This window comes from Mus musculus, chromosome 14 (assembly GCF_000001635.26).
Source record: "Mus musculus strain C57BL/6J chromosome 14, GRCm38.p6 C57BL/6J".
Classification (NCBI taxonomy): Eukaryota; Metazoa; Chordata; class Mammalia; order Rodentia; family Muridae; genus Mus; species Mus musculus.
In genome coordinates this window covers 24,196,062-24,218,523 of record NC_000080.6, presented here as the reverse complement: position 1 = coordinate 24,218,523, position 22,462 = coordinate 24,196,062, and the positions used below count along the sequence as shown (strand labels likewise).

Sequence of the window (22,462 nt, the reverse complement as noted above, 5' to 3'; positions counted from 1 at the left end):
TCCAGCCAGACGTGGCTGTGGCCACTACGGGTTGCATACAGGGCCTGCCGGAGCACCTCCTAAGACCCAGGTTTTGGGTAAGAGTTAGTGTGTGGGCGGGGGACACTATAGCTGTACCTCTGAAGCCTATTGGAGTCTGTTTTCCCATCCTCAGTGAAGTGGGGCTGATGGTGTCTGGTGTATGTCTGTCCATTCTTACTGCTCAGCAAGATCAGAGAGGAAGACATGGTTGCATTATAGGAGCTCTGAGAAGGAACGAAGCAGAGGTGTGTGTGTGTGTGTGTGTGTGTGTGTGTTCTGTGTGTATATATGTTCCTCACTGAACATTTGTGTTTCCTTCTTTCTCCTTTCTGGCCCTGATCCTTGAGGGCAAGAAGGGGCACATGTATCTTTTGATGAAGAATACAAGACACTGAGGTTGATCCCAGGTGGCTATATGGTCAGCATCTTAGTGTCAGAGGCAGGATGGGAGCCAGGGTTGGTCCCTGAGCCACACAACCATTCTCAAGGTCTTTTCTTTACCCACTTGTTCAGTACCCACTGTGCTTAGACTGAGGAGGAGAAAGCCATGGCTCCAGACCAAGCTTGGGGTCCCCGTGTCACTGGCCAGCTGTCTGGATCACCCATTCACATAGCACTCTACTTGAATTTATATTTGTGGTGCTAGGGAGAGAGCCCAGAATCTTACTCTTGCTAAGTACGCGTTGTACTGTAGAGCTATACTCCCAGCCCTTACCTTTTTCAGTAATTTGTAAGACACTGGCAGATAAGAAATCATGTATAGAATTGTACACAACATGTTAGTTTTTGAACCGCAGCAACCTTGTATTGGGTATCTGCAGACTCGGGGCCCCGCAAGGGATGCTGGAGCTGTAACGCTAAATAGGGAACTGCCCTGATGTTTAGGAACTCATTGGCGTGACAGTGCCTGGTTAAGCAGTCAGAGGCAATACGGGGCACAGGTGTAGCAATTCAAAAGGACGCCAGAAGCAGGCAGCATCCGGCCCTGCTGGGATCTCTATTCTTATCTGTCAGATACATACACTGCATTGTTTGGTCTTTGGAGACCTTCTCTTCTGTCTTAACATTCTGAGACTCTCTGGTGACAGTGTTCTCTTGGAGGTTAGATAAAGTTTTCTGTTGAAGGTACTTCCCATTCAGGAGAAGGAAGAGCCGGGAGTGCTCTAAACATTGACCTGCCCTAAGCAGGCTCCTGTGCTCTGGTGGGTCCGCTACATTGCTTGCTTTGCTTGTCTAGGTTGTGTCTTTGCTCCGTGCACCTCGACTTCTGCCTGGGCCCCATGCCAGCTTGTTACTTGTACTTGTAAGCCAAGCAGGAGTACATATTGTTTTATTAGCTGGAGCACCCCTGCAGCTGCTGCCGTGCCTGCCCCTGAGAGCTGGCCTATGAATGCATGTGTGTAGGACCTGGGGCACCACAAAGAAAGACAGGGAGGGCAGGGCGAGCTGGACACTTTTGGGTCCGTAATGGGGGGCTAACCTGAAGGGAGATAGAGGGGTGCAGAGGGTTCTGTTTCTCAGGATCTACTTCCTGGCTGTGCTGGGAGACTTGGTCCTCATCATATTGTCAGCAGTTGGTAGAGCTGTCGTGTTCCTAGGCCCTGTGCCTGTGCACTAGTGCTGTGTGGGGTGAACTGTCTGTATACCTGCTCCCCCATCTGCTGCAGCCCTGTCGGAGAACTCTTGCAATGTTTCAGATGGAGTGCTGGGCTGCTGAGTCTCTCACTCTCCTCCACGTTCCTCCCTTCTCTTCTCTGTCTCTTACGGTCTAAGTATCAGTCTGAGTCCCTCCCCTCCCCTCCTCTCCCCTCCCCTCCCCTCCCCTCCCCTTCTCCTCCCCTTCTCCTCCCCTCTCCTCACTTCTCCTCTCTCCTCCTTTCCAGTGTTCTTCCCCCGCCCCCCCATCCCCTTCCCTCCTCTTCTCTTCTCCCTGAACTCAGGGTTTTATGTGTATTAGACAAGCACTTAACCAACCGAACTACATCTCCAGCCATGACCACAGTTTCTTCTCCTGTGTTCTAGTGTCTCAAGGCACCATGTGTAGTGTATGGAAGCAGAGGTGTGATAGCTTGTAATTAACCCCACCTGACCCCTTCTGGTATCTGGAAGCAGAATACTGCCTATCCTCCTGCCTGGCAGGTGAATTGCTAGACTGTGTAACTTAATGCTACTTTGCTAATTATCTGGTGTGGTCACAGTGTGCCCTTGTTACCACCCATCCACCAGGGTCACAGTTCCTGACTGGGCCAACTGGTTCCACTAATGCTCTAGGCGCTCATGAGAAACAAATGGCCTTTGTGGTAGGCGGAGGGTGTTCCAGCTTGACCATGTGTCTGCACTTAGGGCAACCGGCTGGGAACAGGTACCCAGAACAGACTGTTTTTCTCCGTGATGCAGTGTAGTGTTTCAGAGATTGTCAGTCCTTTCTGTTGCCACTGAAGACTGTTTTCTGTTTCTGTCTGGAGACCTCACTGGTTTCCATACTTGCCCTTGCCTGGGGGGCACCTGGGGTTGTAAACCTTCCTGGTCAGGTGCTTACTCTGTCCCCTTAGATAAAGGAGCTGAGACTTTTGGAAACTTGCTGTGCCAATTTTGGCAACACTTCCTCTTTTCTTGCAAGGGTCTCTTCACCATCCCCCGAAGCAGTACTATTACCCACTAAGAAAGCACACACACTGAGGATGGACTTCAGTTAGGATAAAACATGAAACTTGAGGAAGGTGTCTTTATTAACAAGTCAGGCTGAATCTCAGAGATGTCCTCACTGTAGAAACTGTTTTCTCCAAGTGTAGTGCTGGCATGGAAGTAGATTTCTGATCATTTGAATTCCCAATGAGAATCCAAGACGTTACAGTTGCCACATATCCCTTATTTTAGCTCTTTCTAATGTGCTCTTTGAGACAGTTTTATGAGGAGCCAGGAAAGGGTCTTAGGAGAAAAGGGGTCTTAGGAGAAAAGGGAGTTGGCTCTTTAAAATGGTTTCAGAAAAACTGGTGTCATTGACAAACCTTGTCTATAAGCACTAGAGAAGATTTAATCATTCGTTCCCCCCACCCCCCCACCCCCCGCGGTCTGTCTGTCTACCTCTATCTCTGTGTCTCTGTGTCTGTCTCTGTTCATGTAAAGGCCAGAGATCAATTGCTCTCTACATTACCTTTTGATTTGACTAGATGGGGGTCATGAACAAACCCCGGGGGGCCTCCTGTCTCCACCCCTCCAATCACTGGGTTTACAGAGCCCGGTCCTACTAACTTTGTATGTGGGTGCTGAGGATCCAGTGAGGGTTCTTATCGCATGCTCATGCAGAAAGCACTTTACTGACTGCGCTCTCTCTGGCCCAATTGGTAACTAACACTCCTTATTCAAGACGTTTGATTTTTCACATTCTTTTGTTCCAGCTCCTCCTGTAAGACCTTGCTGCAGGTCGTCAGCAGGGAGGATATGGTGTTACAGGGGTGGTGGGGAGGCTGTGGGAGGAAGAGAAGAGCATGGGGGTGGCCCCTATATTTGTGCCCCCTACCCCCAGCCCAGGCAATGTATTCGGCTCCTCCTGTATGCACTCCTTGTCTGCTCTGTGCTGGCATCCCGGAAGTCCTTCCTACTGTCTGTCTCATCTTTGATGCAACCACCATATATGAAAATCTGTCAGAAAATGAAAAAGCAAGTTGTATTTTCAGAGTGTTTGCCCCCAAGGAAACTGCGTGTTTGTACAAAATCCTATCTGACAGTTTCCATTTAAGCCAAGAATCCCGGAGCCCCACAGGCCTTAGGAAATATGAAAATTGGCACTTTGTGGGGCCGCTGCCGATGGTGATTCGCTGTTGGAGTCTCGTCTGCCATGAGAGATCTGAATTTGTCAGATGAAGATCACTGGCTGGCTCTGGGTGGCTGCCTTTGCCGCAAGCACACCCGCTGCTTGTCACTGTAGGACCTGTTTGTCTTCCCCTCAAGGTCTCCTCTTTGTTTTTCTGAAATGTGTTGAAATGGAACGTGCTTTTAAAAACAGACTATTTCTGGTGATGGCCTAGGCTGGCTTCCTGGCCTCAGCCACCATACCTCTGCTTCCTTTATCTCATTTCGGCTGATGTGATATTGGCAGTGACGACTTGGATTTTTTTTCTCTCTTCTTCCTAGTAGTCTTTCCAGATGCATCCCTTTTAATCACCCACTGTCTCTGCACAGGCACTGAATATCTAAAAGCATATTTTAATTATGTTGGTTTACATTTCCTACTGACTTTTCCCCCTTTCTATTACCAAAGCAATATATATTGTTAATTAAAAGAAGGAAAAAAGACAGAGTATATAACTGTTCACAGGAAAGAGCTTTCTATATGTGTGTGCTTGGGGCTACACTCAGGGAGAGGTGGAGTGGATGGCTTCAGTCTGTGCACACTGCATCCCTCAGGAACAGCCTGCCAGCCTAATGGGTGAGGAACAGGCAAGGCTAGTGTGGGGCTTGCAAAATAGAGGCGGCTCGGTGGTTCTTCTAGACTTAGGGCTAGGAGGATGGTGCATCTGGTGGCTCTTGGCTTTTAGAATCCTGGGTTATTTTGTTAACCTTTGAGAACCTCAGGGTTCTTACTATAGAATGGACCTGGGGCAAGACCTCTCTCTCCAGCATGCTTCAAGCTTAAGGGCAATGCTTCTGCTTGCCTTCTGGTTTATGATGGGCGTTTATACTAGGGTGGGCTACACGTGGCCTGGCATGCCTAATCGCTGAATGAGCATGCCTCTAGACCCTGTGAGGAGAGAAAGAGGCCAGGGCCTGTCCTCAGAGGGCCAATAAGCTCAAGCCATAGGATTGCTTTGAGTCTCTGGGGACTGGCATACTGTGGTTTCATTTGCTGCCCTTTGTGGTTGCAGATGTGGGTTTTTGGTTTTGATTTTTTCTTTCTACACAAAATACGGAAATATTTTCACTTATTGCACAAGATCAACCCTCCCTCCCTAGGGCCCCATGTAAAAAAGATAACCCACATCCTCTTGCGCATTTGAAATACTTCTGCTCCCCTTCCCCATTTCCTGTGGTTCTGTCTGGGCAATCTGAAGACTGGTGGGGCCAGATTTTTGCCTGAGATGGGCAGAGGCACTCTGTTTTCTGTACTCCTTCCCAGGAGTGGCTGGCCCTGTCAGCTGGTCCCTGGAGGATGAGATTGGCCATGTCCTTGGATCACAGTGAGCACTTGGGCCACTGAGATAGATCATTAGGTGAAATTGGAACTTGATAGAAGCTTTGCTCGGGGCTTTAGGGAGGTGGTTGTTCACGGTGTATCACCCTGCTTTGGTGGGGCTGGACGGTGACCTGTATAGCCTTAGCCCCTGCCTGAGTGTGTGGGTGTGGCAGCCCCTTGCTCAGTGCTCACCCGGAAACTCCTGCTGCTGTGAGAGAAAACCTGGGAGAGCTAAGTGGATTTGTGCAGGGCTCTACGAGTCATTGTGTCCTGCAGTTTTGGGAATGGCTGCTGTTCTCTGGAGGCTACTGTTTGAGAATTCATGCCAGGCGCTAGATAATTGGGAGTGGCCAGAGTTAGGCTCTGAGCACACACTCTGGTGGTTCACAACCAGAGTGAGGCTCCAGTTTTACAGAGTTCCAGTGGCATCTTCTGTCCCCTGTGGGCACTTGTACAAATGTGTGCATACACTCTCACAGACCCAGAAATGTACATTCCTGTAAATAAGATAGAACTTAAAAAGAAAGATTTGGAGAACAGATTGGATTTTGGAGTTTAATTCCAATTAGCAATTAATTATAGTGAGCCTACTGAGCACTATATACTTTAAAATAGCTTCTGGAGGCGGGGCCAGCCCATAGAAACCCAGGAGTGACACTCAGTTCTCCATCTTGCCCACGATAGAGATCACTAATAGCACCGGGCTCCCTTTCAGATGTGTGCTCAGTCGTTTTGAGCATAGCGCTTCAGACAGGGGCATAGCGGTTCTTTCTAGATGCCCCCTTTTGGTTTCTAGTTTTTAATATAAACTCTTTCTGTCCCTGGTGGGAAAATGAAAGCCAATTAATCATCTACTTAACTGCGTCTTTGGGAGAGCATCTCTGACTTTCGGGTCTAACTCAAGCATCTTTTGCACATGTGTGTGGGCGTGGAGGCCCGAGGACAAGCTCCTGTGAGAGAGGGTCTCTCAGTGGCCTGGAGTTGGCTTGAGTAGGGTGGACTGGCTGGCCAGTGAGTCCCAGGCATCCATCCACCTGTCTCTGCTTCTCTAGCACTGGGATGATCAGCCCTCTCAAGCTCTCTCTGGTGCCTTCTAGAACATTTCGCTCTCCTTCTTTCTATGCCTCTTCCAGAAAGTCGTCTTTCTCCTGCCTTCATAGGCGTATTTCCTGGAAGTCTGTCCCCTGGCCTGCGCCAGTGTCACTGCCCATCAGTGTTTAGGAAGTCCTACATCTGGCCTCTCCCACCTCTGCTTGTACTTACCAAAGGGCATCACATCAGCAGCTCGAGGTCCTGGACTTGTGTTGCACAGCCTCCTCAGTAGGTCTCACTAGCTCTGGACTTGAGTGACTGTCAGCAGGCTGTCTTCCTGGGGTCTCTGCTATGAGTTGTTTGTAGTGCTGAGCTGTGGAAAGCAGGGCCTCACAGCATGGGAGGCAAGCGCTTCAGCCCTGAACCATGGAGACTTTTTCTTTAGTGTATCCAGACTGGTGCATTTTGGTGATTTTATCATTGGGCGGATTCAGCCTCTTCAGTTCTCTGCCCCTGCTAACAGTGTATCCTTCTTGGACACCAAACCCCTCAGCCTGATGCCCATAGCTCTCCCTCTCCCTCTCCCTCTCCCTCTCCCTCTCCCTCTCCCTCTCCCTCTCCCTCTCCCTCTCCCTCTCCCTCTCCCTCTCCCTCTCCCTCTCCCTCTCCCTCTCCCTCTCCCTCTCCCTCTCCCTCCCCCTCCCCCTCCCGCTCCCCCTCCCCCTCTCCCTCCCCCTCCCACTCCCCCTCCCCCTCCCGCTCCCCCTCCCCCTCCCCCCTCCCCCTCTCCCTCTCTCCTTTGGCTTTTGGACCACCCTCCCTGTACTAGCAGTTTAGGGGAACATCCTGAGAGGTCTTCTTACGCCCAGGCTTTTGTCTTCCTCTTTCCTGTTCACTTCAAAGCCTAGCCCGTGTCAATACTGTCACCTCTTGCCTTCACTGCTCATGTGCTGGCACTGTCCGAGTGCACTGTCTGGCTCAGCTCCAGCTTCTGGTGCAGTTCCTCTTCCTCCTCCTCCTCCTCTTTCTCCATCATCATCGTCGTCTCATGTAGCTCAGGCTGGCTTCAAACCTTGAATCCCCTGAGTACTAGGTTATAGACCCAGGCCACTCTCTGATATATTGCTGCTGGGGATTGGACCCAGAGTCTTGTGTATGCCAGACAAGCACTGGTCTAGTTCAGTTACACCCTTGTCTGTTTGTAATTTTCCTTCTGTGCACATGTATGGGAGGAGGGGTTTTGTTTCGTGTTTTGAATAAGTATAGAAAATAGAAGGGGTTACTAGAAGAGGGAGAGAAAAAAAGAAAAAAATACAGAAATACATACACACTTTCCAGAGCTTTCTTGATTTACTCGGAGGAGAGCTTTATATCCCCTGTGGCCTATAAGGTCACCCGAACCTGCACTGTGACCTGCAGCTTACTCCATCCAGATTGTATAGGTCATCTAACAAGCTGGCCCCAGGGCCTTTGCACTCTGCCCCTGCTTGGAACAGTCCTCTTCCAGCTGTCCTGCACTTCCCTTGGGGCTTTGCTCGGGTATGAGGTCTTTAGAGAGCCCTTCAGTATTCCTTTATTACATTCCCTCACTGTTCATCTGCCTCGTTGTCTGTTGTATCCCCATGAACCTCGGGTATATGCATGCTAGTGTGTGAGTGTGTGTGCGACGTGCGTGCACACCAGCTGGAACACAGGTGTGGAGGTCAGAGGGCAACTTGAGGGAGTTGGTTCTCTCCAGCACGTGAGTCAGGCTTGATGGCAGATGCCTCTCTTTACCCTCCGAGCCATCTTGATGACCTTCTCTGGGCATTAGAGTGGGGACCATCTCCCAGTTTAGACATGGCCACCGTGGATAGTGCACCACTCCTTCTCTTCTGCTTTGATTGGCCGATGTCCACAGATAGGTGACAAAGAGGGCTGAAGTAGAAGGTAGGTTTGTTCCGCATGCAGCAGAGCAAAGGGAAGACAGAGCTGGCCTGGAGCTGGCCAGGTGGGCAGAGTGGTGGACAGGCAGAGAAGCTTTTGTCTTCTTTTACCTTAGTTACTCTTGCTGTTGCTGTGACAAAATATCCCGGCCACAGTGACATAAGGGAGGATGGGTTTGTTTCGGTTCATAGTCTGAGGTTATAGTCCATAAGGGTGGGGAAGTCACAGCAGCGAGAGTCTGGAATGGCTGGTCATCTTACCTCCAGAGTAACCACTGCCTGTGCTCAGCCCAGTGCCCTCCTTTTCTCCCTCCACCTCGTCGTCTTATTGCTAAATACCTTATCCCAATCTTCTCCTTTCTTTACAGTTGAGGATCCAGCATAGGGAATGGCACTACCCATAGTGGGTAGATGGTCTCACCTCAATTAATGCCATCCAGATAATCTCCCACAGCCGTGTCCAGAGTGATAATTGAGAGTAACCATCATGTCTTCCTAGCCTGCAAGAATAGGCTTTTATTTAGACAAGGAGAGAAAGTTGTAATAGGTGGCACATGGGTCCTTCATAAAGGGCTTCCTACTAGTGACCCTTCCAGGTCAAAGAAAAAACAAAATAAAACGAAAGAACAAAGGCTGGACACACTGCCTGAGCCAGTTCACAGGCCCTGACGTCTGTTTGTTGCCCCCTTGCAGGTATTACCTAGGAAGCCGCTGAGATAGGTTCTGGAGAGCTTAATGAGTGCCCAGCTGTTCAAAGGCTGCTGCCATTCTGAACTCTTACTCATTGACTCCTCTTATCACGCAATATTCTTTAGGCAGGGAAGAATATGAGAGCAGCTGACTTTGGGCTACACAATGGAACACACAGTGGGCAGATCCTCAGCCACTTGACATCGTGTGATGAAGGAAGGCAGTGGAGTCTGTGGGACAGGCAGGCCAGAGACCCAGGGAGGTGTCCTCTTCTCTTGGTGGGCATGGGAGCTGAGACTAGTCTGGGTGCGGAGCTGGCCAAGGATCATCATCCTTTCTGTGAGGCTCCTGGAGCTCTAAGATAGTTTATTTCAAGACATTGATCATTATTAAACATTAATAATATGGACTGGAGCCTGGGGTGACTAGGCTGTCACTCCCCACCTGACGCAGGACACAGCAGTGGTGCTGTGGTTAGTCTCCTCCAGTTGCAGGCCCTGGTCAGATGCGGCTGTAGTCATCACTAATGAATTCTTGACTTTTTACACCTGACCCATGACCTACTTCCCACACCCTGTGTGCCCCCATGCTCCCCCATGCCCAACTGGGGCATAATGGTGGTCTACCCTCTTCTGGCCAAGTCTCAAGACCCTGCCTTGAACCTCTAGTACCTTTTGGGTGCAAATATGCCACTTATCCCAATCAAGAATGACGGCAGGAAACCAGGCTAGTGTTCACAGTGGAAGGCAGTATTACAGGTTGTCCTTACCTGGTGTTGATTGACAGCTTTACACCTTTCTCTTCACCTCCCACATAGAGCTCAGCCTCTCTGAAAGGAGTTAGTGTTCCCAGGCACTTGCCTGTGGTGTCTGTCCTCAGCCTTCTGTTGGTGGGGGACCTTTCATCCAGATAAAAACAAACACCAAACATCCCATCTCTACCAGGCTAACTAGGAGCAAGCAGACGGTTGTGTGTCTCCATTAATTCTGACTTTGCTTGCTTGCTTTTCTCCACTGTTTCATGTCATGGGTTCTACATTGGAGAGGACTTAGAGAGGCAAGCCTGGCCTCTGAGTTTTCTGGAGTCCTGTCTTCCAGATTCAACAGTACAGTACACAGCTTCAGGCACACTGTGTTCTTATTCCACCCCCCCTCCCCCCATGCCACTGCCCACCACACAGGGGCATGCTCCCATGGCCTGGGCAGTGGACAAGCTACCTACCACCTTTGCAAGTTAGATTTGTTGTCCTTTTGATGACCCCAAAAGGGGAGAGATAAGCACTGTTGCTTTGCTTATCCAAGTTGAAGGTACCTGTCCTCAGACTTTGCAAAGAACACTATAGTGTCACCTCTGAGGGTGGAGAACCTGCATCAAATCCTCATGTGCTAGCCTCATGTGTTGTTTTGGGTGAGTTGTGCACATAGAGGACAAATCAAGTGTGGTCTGAATCACCAGCTGCTGTGCACAGAGGTGGTCAGCATCTTTGCACCCTCAGAGGAACCCCTAAGCTGTGTGGGGCAGGTAGGGCTCCCTTGACTGACTGACATGCCTTAGTCTGTGTGTACTGCATCCTGTGGCCACCTCTCTTGTTTGCTGAAATGCCTGAGCTTTGTCCGCCTACAGTGTTGGGTCTCAGTATGTACAACTTGGAACAGGGGCTGCCCTCAGTACAGTGCTTTAGGCGACTTCCCTAGTCTAACACCACAGGAGGTGAGCAGCAAACAGAGACTCTCACCACCCTCACCGTCCTTATCTCCACAGTCAGGGAGGGAGAGAGGCTCACCAGTGAGGACTGCTCCATGTTCTTTATTCTTCTCTAAGACGTTCTGCCTCCTCAGAGCCCCAAGAGCCCAGACTCACAGGGTAGCATGTGTAGAATATGTCCTCTTTACCTTAAACAAGTCAAATAACTGAGAGCTTCTGTTTCTTCCCCTGTAAAATGAACCTAATGAGAACTACAGGGTCACTGTGGATGTTAACTGAAGCCATGTCTACAGTGTGACCCAAAGCATGCGCAGTCCTAGCACTTAGCAGGCGGAAGACCCATTAACTGCTATCATCAACCATTAGAGAGTGCCGCGCAGTCTGCAGTCTCTTTATGGACTGTGACTTCATCACTGTCGCAGCCTTCCCTTTAGGTATTGCCGGCGTGGAGAAGGGCGGGGTAGGAAGGGCCTGCTGCAGGCTGGCTCACCAGAATCTAGGTTCGGCAGCTCGTGCTTGGGGCTGGCTCTGTTAGGTGTTTTAGACAATCTCTGTGGAGCAATTCAGTTGATCCTCGCAGGACTTTCTCGAGGAAAGCATCCCCACGATACAGTAAACATATAGACACACAGAGAGCCTGAGGGTATGGGCGAGGTACGGGTGGATTTGGGGAGATAAGCCCCAGGGAGCTCCAGTCACTCCATCCCCTTTGGCCTAGAGGCTCAGATGGGAAGGACTCTCTTAAGCCTCCGAGCAGGTGTGCAGCCTCTGGAGCGTCCCAGCCTGGTTCCTCTCACCTGACCCAGTGCCCTGAAGAGACACGTGTGAGTCTGGGAGTCATCAGACGTGTGGGTTGTAGTTCCTCAGGTGTGAGTGGGAGGAGGAGAGCAGGGTGGGGCAGGCATCTGCTGCTGATACCTGCTGTCTTGGGCCTTGGAGCCCACTTGCCGGTGGTTGAGTGGTAGGGGCTAGCCTGTCTGCGGCCGTGCTGTCTCAGGATGCCTGGTGACCACGGACCTCGGCATGCTAGTTCAGCTGTTTTGAGTTTCCATGGTGCAAGCGTGAGTCACCCAGCCCTTTACAATTCCAGGTGACTGGAGGGGTGGGTGATGAGACACTCCCTGGCCTTGCAGGCTGCTGAAAGGGGCCTGGGAGTCTGGGTTGTTCCCTTATCACCAGAGTTCTGGAACTTCTTTTGAAGTCTTGGTGACCCAGGAGGACTGAGTCACACAGTAAACAGAATTAGCAGGCCTGAGCTCTTCTAAAGGATGTAGATTATGCTTGGGGGCAGCGGCGGGGGGGGGGGGTCGGGGGGGGGATCGGGGGGGGGTCGGGGGGGGGTCAGTTACCTCGTGTCTCTAGGTCAGCTGTCTCTCAGAGGTACCTACTCCCCCAGGGCTTCTGTGGAAACTTCCATCCACAGCCCCACTCTGGCTCGTCTCCCTGCTAGCCGTGCTTCCTGTCCTTGGTGCCTGCACTACTAGTCTGTGTCCACAAGTCCCTGGGCCTTCTTAGGAATGTGGTGACAGGTCCTCTCTTGATTTACCATTTAACCAGGTCCTCAAGCAATTCCTCAGAGGGCAGACAACCCACATAGGTGACAGTCAAGCCATCTGAAGCTGACCACAAGCTTGTCTCCTGTGGGAATGTCCGGTCTGCTTAGGATCTCACAGGCTGTGAGGGAAACTGGCTGTTCTTCTGTGTCTGGTGGTCTGGGCTTCTGAACAAAGCATGGTCCATCATCACAGAAGCTTTCTAGGGTACCTTAGGCTTCAGTTACCTGCAGTAGTCCCTTCTGGGGATTTGAGAAATTGTCACATTCTTATGGCCATTGTAGACAGACAGGCTAGACAGGACATCTGAGTATACTGGGCTGAGGTGGGACTCTTGTAAAACCCCAGAGGGAGAAGACACCAGACAATTGCCCCTCAGGAAGCTATCAGCTTTGAAAAGATACGGTATAATTTGTATGTGTGTGTGTGTGGGAGGGGGAGGGGGCTACCTCTTCAGCCTTCTGCTAACAGTCCTGAGCACACAGGGCCTTAAAGACAATAGTTACAAAGACAAAACACTGCTCAGACAGTGTCTTCTTTGGGTCCTTTCCCCCTAATGACGTCCAGGGCTCTAAGAACATCGTTAAAATCGGGCCTTGTTCAGTCTTAATCAATTCACAGGCCAGGAACCCTGCCAGCTGCCTGTGCTGAGGGGCCAGGATGATGCCCAGAGATTCAAATAAAGATGTCACTCTGCCCCCGGGAAGGCCTCATACCCCAGTCAGGACTTTGGGGACAGGAAAGAGGAACAGAATGTATTGGTTGCAGAAATGTGAAATGTACTCCCCCAGCTAGGGAGGACACTAGGCAGGGAGGAGAAAGTGCATCTGCCAAGCTTAATTAACAGTGGAAATTCGCCATGGGGAGGAGGAGGTAGCGATGTGTGTGTGTGTGTGTGTGTGTGTGTGTGTGTGTGTGTGTGGTGGGGGTGGTGATGGGGTGGGGGTGGGGGCAGGCTGCTTTACTGGAAGATGGGACAGTGCTGATGCCAGTAAGAGAAAGAAGTGAGCCTTCCATTCTGGCAGTGGCATTTCCAGAGCACAGGCAGAAGTGCCAGGCTGGGTTGAGTTGAGCACAGATTTGTGGGGGTGTGACTGGGAGCATATATTTGTGCCTGCTTTCCCAGGTAGGTGTCTTTTCCAAAACAATCCACCATATAGCAGCTGGCCAGCCTTCCTGATCCCATAGAGAAAAGGAACTACAGCCGTCTGCGATGTGGCTGTGCTTGACTTCAAGGGTGCCAACCATAGAAGAGAGGACTTAAAATTTGCATATAAGTAATGTTGTACAGATCGATTAGCTTGTGTTTATGCACGATGTGCATACACACCACCACCACCACCACCACCACCACCAATTAAAGAAAAAGAGAGCCAGGTATGGGAAGGAGAGTCATGGGGGAGAGGGTTGAAGGAGGAAATGGAAGGGTAATGATGTAATTCCATTATAATCTCAAAATAGAAAAAATTACTGAAAAAAGATGAGAATTGTAAGAAAGGATGGACATCACCTGCAGATGATGCTGATTAACTTGTAGCTTTGTGTGTGTGTGTGTGTGTGTGCATTGAAGCTTCACATTGTACACTATACACATGTCTAATTAATATTCTAACTAAAAACCTTTGCAGTGTTCTCTTTCTGGTGCAAAAGTGCACAGATGTGAAATGCATAGCAAGACCCTGTTGTGAGGCTGGAAGTCCAGCTCAGTCGTCTGGCACGCACAGAGCTCTGCGTTCAGTCCCCAGCACTGCGTAAACAGGGTGTGACAGTGTACTTGGGAGACGGAGGCAGGAGGATCAGGAGTTCAAGGTCAGCTTCAGTCATGAACTTTTAAGCCAGTGGATACTAGGGTACGGAGGACTTGAGATTCAGGGGCATGAACATGGCTGCTGCCGCCACCTCCTCCCCCTCCCCTCCCCCCTTCTCTTCCCTTCCCCTCCCCCTCCCCCTCCTCCTTTTCTTCTTCTTCATCATCATGGAATTTCACAGATGGATGGAATATTTTTAGTTCTAGTGCCCTGCAAATGATGTACAAATGGCCCTGTGACAGCCATTCCAGGGGAGCACTAGATCCCCCTGCTGCCTTCCCTCTGTGTATGGCATCATCATCACCTGCTGTGGAGATGCTAGAGGACACATTTCAGCCTAGGACTGTCCTGTTGGAACACTAGTTATCTACCCTGTTACTTCCAGACTCCTCAGCGGCCGGGAAACTTCAGTGTTGAGGCCACTGGCCCCTGTTGCTCACTGGCCTGTTCTTGCTCCTTGCTCCTGTTCCCAGCCCCCAACCCCCACCCCCAGTGTATTTTGTCCAGTTTTTTTCTCCCTCTTCATCTTGTCAGATAGGGAGGCCTGCCAAGTCCCTGGCAGGCCTTTGTATTGGAGCCCCCTGATCTTCCTTGGGGAATCTTGTCCTTACTCAGTCTCCTCTGTCTGGGGGTTGGGGTGTCCTTTGCCCCCATGGAGGTTTCCTCACTATGACGCTACGCCTCCCCAAGTCTCCTTCCTCATTTCCCTTCCTTGTTCATACCTACCCCCACCACATTTCTCTCTCTGTACACTTTTTTCCTTCTGAGAGTGTGTAGGTCTTGGGGAAGCAGGGAAGAGTTGAGGTGGAAGAGAATCTTTCACATCTGGCCCCTTCTGCCTCTGGGTAATTCTCCACAGCATTCTAATGTCAGAGCCCCAAGGCTTGTTCAGGGGCCCTACAGCAAAACCTTAGCTGTGCTCAGCCACCTGGTTCTAGGAACAAGACATTCCCCTTGGTGCTGTGTTGGGTAACCTGCCACCCCTGCCTGGCATGCTTTTCTGCAGCCCACCGTGCCGTCTCCCAGTGGCTGGCATTGCTTTGACTTCTTCTTTAACTTTGCATCAGCTATGGCCTCAGAGAGCAATATGCACACTTGGTTTTCACATCAGTGTGACATGTCACTGATGCAAGGGGGCAGGAGCTTTCGTGAGGCCCAGCCTCCTCCTCACACAGGGTGGACCCAGGGTCCAGGAGGCCAGGTGCTTTGCTTAGTATGCCGAGTGCTGCTGACCCAGCATCTCAACACATAGCTTATTTATTCCTGAAGCTGGCAGGCTGCACCTAGTATTGAAAGATAGTTGAGACTAAACCCTGATGGCGGTATGCACACAGTAGCTGAACGACGTTGGGGGCCTGCGCACCCCCTGCTCCTACCCTCCCCCAGGTGGGAATCACATCAAACAAAATGTCTACTCTCAGTTTGGGCAGCGTTGTGATTGCTCTTCAGTTTTTAGGTAACTTCACTTTTTTATTATTAAAATTATTATTACATTTGTTCAGTGTGTGGGGAGGCCTTACAAGTGTAATAGCATGTGGCTGGAGGTCAGAGGACAACTTGCAGAAGACAGTATTTTTTCCTTTTCACTTGTCGGACCTGGGAATTGAACTCAGGTCATCAAGTTTGGTGGCCAGCACTCTTTCCTTTTGAGCCATGTTTTTGACTATGCTTTTACTCTTTTTATTTATTTATTTATTGCTTGTTTGTTTGTTTATTTATTTGTTTGAGCCAGCGTTTCTCTGTGTAGCCCAAGCTATTCTGGATCTTGCTCTGTAGACCAGGCTAGCCGCAAACTCAGAGATCCACCTGCCTCTGCCTCCTGAGAGCTGGGATAAAAGGTGTGTGCCTCCACTGCCTGGCTTACTAATTTATCTTTATTATTATTATTATTATTGTGTGTGTGTTTGGGTGTGCATGGGCATGTGAGTGCATGAGTGCATGTGTGTGTGTGTGTGTAGGTCACAGGATAACTTTGTGGAGTCAATTCTCTCCTCTCTGGGGTTGAAACTCAGATAGTCATGTGGGACAGAAGGCAGCTGGCAGCCTGGACTTCCCTCTACCAACTGCTCAGAGCAGCAGGGTGTGAGTGTGAAGAAAAAAGGTGGGCACAAGGTGCCAAGTCTGCCCACCACATCTCCCTCTTGACCTGGCTACAGGTTCCCAGGCCTGGTGTAGCGGGCTGACATAGCAGAGTGGGCTGTGGCAGAGTGGCCTGTCTGGTTAGTGACATTGGTTCCCTTTCTGTCCCCAGGGTCCACCTACAGCGTCCTGTCCATCATGCCCTCAGACTCGGAGAGCAGCAGCTCCCTCAGCAGTGTGGGTGAGTGCTTCCTTCCTGGGGACAAGGCTGTGGCTTGGATCTTGAGCAGGGATGGCCTGGGAGGAGGTCCCTGGCACGGGTCAGCAGTCCTCTATCTGATTATGTGTGAAGTCCTCCTCTGATGGTACAGTTCTCGTTTTCTTTTGTCAACAACAGTCAGGGTTTGGTATTAGAGAGGTGGGTGTGGGAGACACGTCTGCCTTCCTTATCACTTCTTTAGGGTGTGAGCAGTGAGTCTGTCCAGCCCCCCAAAAGCTGCTTGTTAAGCTTGACCCCTCCTGCTTGTCCTCTGCAGTAGGAGTCATGTGCTGTCCTAGGAAAGAGGCTAGTCCATGCTGAAATGGATGTTTCCTGAGCCTTGGAGAGTGAGACCAGGCCTGACTCAGGTCTGTGTGCTGGCAAGAGGCCATATGCTCTTCCTGAGCTTCTCATGTGACCTTTGCCCTGAGTTGCACCCCTCTATTGGAAGCCCCGATGTTTTATATAATTGTGATGTATGGACTCCTTTAGTGTGGCCATGGAGTTTATGAACTTGAAGGAGCACAGGAGATCTAGGTCTAGTCACTGCGCTTCCCTGCTACAGAGAGATGGGAAAGGTGACATCCACAGAGGGAAGTACCATGACGTAGTTTCCTGAACCAGTTGAGCTGACATCCCTCTGTCAGTTCACGTTCTGTAGTGACAATTTTGGAATTTTGGTTTCTTTAAAAAACACAGAAATGTTATAAGAATGCGTTTTTTTGTCTGAATCCCAGGTATGGGGATACGGGGCTGCTTCGGACTGTCCACAGCAGCTGACTGTGATTTGCCTCATGCTCTAGCAGAGGCATGGTGCTGCCAACTGGAGATAGTTTCTTCAATTGTGTGAAATTTGGAATTCTGGGACCTTTTTGAGGGTACATAAATGCTAGGGCCCCATAAGTGGGGTTGGTTGGTCATTCAGAGGGATTGGTTGCAGTTTGTTAGTAGCTGTGCTCAAAATAGAAATAAAATAAGAGAAAAATTTCTCTTCCTCTTCTATCCTTTTTTCTCTCCTTTCAAGTGTGTGTGTGTGTGTGTGTAAATGGCAGGAAAAAGAAGAACCCATAAAGTAGCAAAGACCAGCTACAACTTTCTGAACTCTTTATACCAGGTACTGTGTAGGGCATGGGGTGAGCCTTTGCCTGCTGGATCTCAGGATAGAAACTACAATAATCTCTTAGAGCATGGGAGGGCAGTATGATCAGAGGCAAGCAGGAGCCAGGAATGGCCTCTGAGTGTATCTTCCTGGGTTGCCTTAGTGTAGTCTCACAGACTGGGATTTCAGCCATGGACATGTGTCTCACAGATCTCAGGGGTCAGAGTCCAAGATCAGAGACTTGGCAAGGTCTTGTGCTCTCAAGGGTTTGGGACAGAGTTTGTGGGCAATTCTCATGGTTTCTTCATGAATTGCCCTGTCACCCTCCACTTCTCTTCTCCCTGTCTCTCTTTGTCTCTTTTTCCATGTACATGTGTGTGTGTGTTTGTGCGCATGCGTGTGCATGGGCTATGGACACTCTAATCACACCAGGTTCAAGACCTGTCTTGTCCACTGTGGCCTCAAGTTGCTCATCTGTAAAACAGTTTCTAAATTTCACATTCTCTTTTTCCTGGATCAGGACTTCCACATCGGAAAAGAGCACTGCCACCTCATAGCTGTCATGGTGTCCAGAATTCAGGAAGGAGGTTCCAGAGTCTCGCATTACAGTTGGCCTATGGGTCTGGCTCTTCAGGACCAGGGCTGTCAGGATAAACAGGAGGATGTTTGTTTCCGCTGTCTTGCTGCTCTGATCTCCAGTAACTCCTGTAGACACATTCACATTGTCGTTCTGAGCTGGCAGTGACAGCTTTCCAAGGAACATGTGTGATCTCGCAGGGGCTCCAGAGACAGGCTCTGCTCCTGCATGCATTTACTGCTCATGGCAGCAGTTTGAGAATGAGCAGGAGGTGAATTTCTATTTTCCTGTGAGGGTCTCTATGTAGCACAGGCTGACTACAAACTCTTGGTTGGTCTTCCTGCTACTGCTTCCTGAGTAGAAGGAGTCCAGGCATGAACCACCATGCCTAGCTCAGTGGGCTGAACTTGAAGGCAAGTTAGCCTTGTGCTGGGGTCAGCATTGTCCCCAGATACTTCTTGAGAGTCATGAACAGGCTGAGAGCAAACCTTTGATGTTTGTCCTATCATGAGCTCAGCCTGCACTGGCTGTGCCCAGTTCTTTCACGCAAGAGCTGGTCGTATTCCTGTGGTCAATCCTCTCAAGCTCCCAGGAACCAAGATTTGCTTTTCTTTCTCTTCTGTTCACAGCTGAACACCCACGCCCACTCCCTTAACCAGTAAGGAAATGTGTGACCTCATATAGTAGGCATGATCAGGCTGGGTACTTGAGGATGGGGCTTTGTGACCTCGAGCCTATGGCGAGCTGCCTACAACAGCAATTTAGCTGTCACAGCCAGACCTGACAGCACCCAGAGCTGTGAGGTCCAATATGGAGCTACTGCCAAGTGGCTCTTTACGTATAAATGCCTTTAAATGTAGTGACATTTCTAGTTTCTCGTTTACCCGAGTCACATGGAATTGATTCTGTAGCCACCTATGGCCAGGGGTTTCCATCTTGGATGTCACAGGTGACAATCCAGATGAACAAGACAACTAGTTCCTGTAATGGTTCCATATGATCAGAGATACCTTCCCCAGGAGCCCTGGGGAGGATCTTTTCTCATTGAGGGCAACAGTGTCACTGATGTGGCCCTATGCCTGTGGCACAAGCCCAACCCTGTGCCACCTGCCTGGGTACTCACCAGGTGTCCAGGTTCCTGACCATCTAATGATCTGAAACTCTGCGGTAGGGCTGACCATCTGCAGTTAGTCCACCATACTTGGGTGAGAGGCGAAATGTCTGTGATGGGCTACATTTAGTCCATTGAGGAGACCAGGCTAATTCTCCTCATGGCTAGACAGTTCTTGCTGGGCCAGTGCCTTCCAGTGAGAAGCAGAGCTTGCCATTGGCACAGTGGGGTGGTGGTGCCCATAAGGCCAGATGGATACCCACTTTTAGTTGGTCTTTCTATGTGTGCCTTAGGAAAGGTAAGAAAAGGTCCTTAGAATAGAGAGGTCACCTCCACTTTCCTGCTTCATCTCCAGATGAAACAGCGGTGAAGGGCAAGCTGTATTCACCGAGGAGGCCTTGGTACGTTAAGACTGGAGGTAGAGCGCTTTCAGTCTTGTTCTGAAGCAGTGTCGTTGCACTGTGATGAACACTCTGACCAAAAGCAGTTTGGGGAGGAAGGGTTTATTTGGCTTACACTTCCGGGTAACTGAAAGTTCACCACAGAGGGACTCAGGAACTGAAGCAGGAGGAGAGGCAGGAATTTCAGAGGAAGGCTGCTTCGTGGTTCCTTCCCTTCTGCACCCGGCTAGCTTTCTCATACAGTCCAGGACTGCCTGCCCAAGGAATAGTGCTGCCCACAGTAGGGTGGGCCCTCCGATGTCAATCAGTAACGGAGACAGTTCCCCCACAGACATGGCAGAGTCTGAGCAAGACAGTTCTTCAATTGAGAGTCTCTCTCCCAGGTGACTCTAGTCTAAGTGTCAAGTTAAATGAAAACTAACAAGTCTAAGTGTCTCATGTGTCCCAGGCTGGGTGTGAACTCGCTGTGTAGACAAAAACAATCTGGAATTTCTTACCCTCTTGTCACTACTTGATTCGTGCTGGGGCTTACATGTGTACCACACACATCTAGTGTATGCTAGCGGTGGGGCCAAATGCAGGGCTCCATACATGCTGGCCAGTGCTCTCCCGACTAGGCCAAACCCCCCCAGAATCACACAATGTAATCCAGGCTGGCAGTTATCTTGCCTCAACTTCCTAACTCCAGGATTGGGGTACCACACTCTGCCTGGGAGGTTTTGTTTTTTTTTTTCTAGGTGCTTGAGAGTTTACTTCAGGTATCTTTGTCAGCATCACGGTAGCCACGGTGTCCTTCTGCTGGAGGCCTCTTGGGGGATAGCTTTCATCAGCTTGTCACATGGCTTCTCTGAGGACCCCCATCCTATTGTCAGCTGTGCGGAAGAGCTCTCCTAGTGCACTCTTAGGCTTCTGACCCAATTCTGCAGAAGTCTCTTGTTTCTCATCTTGAGAGAGTCGGGAGGAGACACTCCTAGTCACTGTTTTGGAAGCCTTCAGCTCCCTGCAGATGGAAGTAGTGGGAGGCTGCTCATGTACCAGAGAGATGGAGCCTTGGCTCGTGGGAAGGACTGGTGCGGTGGGATTTCCTTGTGTTCCAGGGAAGGTTCCTGGAAAGGGTAATGTGGCTTCCGTTGGGGGAGGAGCCAAGTCAGCAGGGAGGCAGGGAATAGTCCCTGTGACCTCAGTAGTTTCTTCCCCAACAGCCTTTAATCTATCTATCTCTTTAATCTATCTATCTATCTATCTATCTATCTATCTATCTATCTATCTATCTATCTATCTATCCATCCATCCATCCACTATCTTTTGAGACAGGGCCTTATATAGCTTAAGCTGGCCTTGAACTCATTATAGGATGACTTACAGTTGTGATCCTTCTGACTTGTCCACTTTAGTGCTAGAATCATACGTATGCTCTATGACACTGGTTTCTACAGTGATAGGACTGAACCCAGGGCCTTATGTGTCCTATGTGAGTTCACTACTAGTCGGCTATGTCCCCAGCCCCTGTACACACACACACACACACACACACACACACACACACACACACGCATGCACACACACGCATGCACACACTGCTATAAAGCTCCATGACAGTCTATTGTATCCCAAGGAAGCCCTTGACATTCTTGCATTTTTGATGTTCTCTAGTCTTGTGGGAGCACCTTCTTGTCTTGCAGGAAGTGCTGTGCCTATAAAGATCACTTGAGCATGTTCACAAGGCTACACATGAGAGAGGAGTGACAGAGTCGAACACAGAGAGACCTGAGAGAGGCAGAAGGAAGCTGGTCTTCAGTCCCTGTGGAATAAGCAAGAAAGGCATGGTTCTGGGGAAGGCACAGTGTGTCTTGAAAAACAGACCCCACTGGAGGATTCCAGAGCATTAGTGTGTCTGGCCAGAGAGCCAGCAAGTGGCAAGGCTCCAGCTGCTGGGCTGGGAGCTCTCTGCTTTCACTTACTTCAGGAAAGAGGCCAGCAGGAGGCACCTGCACGTCACCCTGAGGGGATTCCCTTAGGGATATAGTAAGTGTCTGATGCCAAAACATTATAGTACAACCACTAGGAGGTAGGTGTGTGTGTGTGTGTGTGTGTGTGTGTATATATATGTGTGTGTGTGTGTGTGTGTGTGCGCGTGTGCGCGTGCGCGTGTCTGTGGGAGTCTGAGTGTGTGTGAGTGTGTTTGTGTTTGCTAGTTGTGTTCCCTTAGGCTTCTGAGTTGGCAGCTGTATGTGGCATGCACTCTCTAGTACAGCTCAGGTGCTACAAGAAGCAGTTGCCCAGGAGAGGCAGAGGACCAGGTCCTTCCTACCAGCTCTGGGTGGTCCTGAGATGTCTGTAAGTCTGGTTTGGTGAGTCTAGTGCCCATGTTCTATCCCTGCTTGGTATCACCTTCAGCAGCCAGGACCTAGAGCTGCCCCCCTCTCACCCCCCCCAGCTGACTACTTTTGGCTAGTGCTAGTTTTCTACTTGGCTTCTGACACTACAGGCTCAATGAATCCGAAATCAAGCCTGCAAACCTGCAGTGAATAAACCTGAGGAAGCCTCAGGGTCACCTGGAGCATGGACTGAGGGATGAGGGAGACAGAAGCAAAGAGCCTACAGCCAGTTGTCTACCCCACTGCCTAGCTGCACACTGATTCTCAGCAGTGTGTGGTGGCAGAGGAACTGGGGATTTGCAGGGCAGAGGAGAATAGGATCTGTTTTATCCCTTGCTCGCTCACTCCCGTGCAGTGCTCACTCCCGTGCAGGGCTCACTCCTGTGCAGGGCTCACTCCCACTGCCACTCAAGGCAGGGCTCACTCCCATGCAGTGCTCACTCCTGTGCAGTGCTCACTTCTGTGCAGTGCTCACTCCTGTGCAGTGCTTACTCCTGTGCAGTGCTCACTCCTGTGCAGTGCTCACTCCTGTGCAGTGCTCACTCCTGTGCAGTGCTCACTCCTGTGCAGTGCTCACTCCTGTGCAGTGCTTACTCCTGTGCAGTGCTCACTCCTGTGCAGTGCTCACTCCCGTGCAGGGCTCACTCCCGTG

At 50.3% G+C, this 22,462-nt stretch overlaps 1 protein-coding gene and 1 long non-coding RNA gene across 11 annotated transcripts in view; one reads left to right on the top strand and one right to left on the bottom strand.

Annotated features, from left to right (window-relative positions):
• Positions 1 to 22,462, top strand: part of Dlg5 (discs large MAGUK scaffold protein 5) — a 111,968-nt gene that overhangs the window by 27,397 nt on the left and 62,109 nt on the right. For 7 of the 10 annotated variants that reach the window (NM_001163513.1, XM_006519560.3, XM_017316199.2 and 4 more), the window contains exon 2: positions 16,158 to 16,226. The exons of 2 other annotated variants lie outside the window; for them this stretch is intronic. In NM_001163513.1, coding sequence (NP_001156985.1) covers positions 16,158 to 16,226 — 69 coding nt within the window. Of the gene's footprint in view, positions 1 to 15,298; positions 15,363 to 16,157; positions 16,227 to 22,462 lie in introns of those variants that run through there. One more of the 10 variants, XM_017316202.1, reaches the window with a different exon arrangement.
• Gm52143 lies at positions 2,714 to 6,799 on the bottom strand. Its single transcript, XR_003951213.1, has 2 exons — positions 6,458 to 6,799; positions 2,714 to 4,214 (listed from the first exon to the last, which is right to left on the bottom strand). It is a non-coding gene; the product is annotated as a predicted gene, 52143 (long non-coding RNA).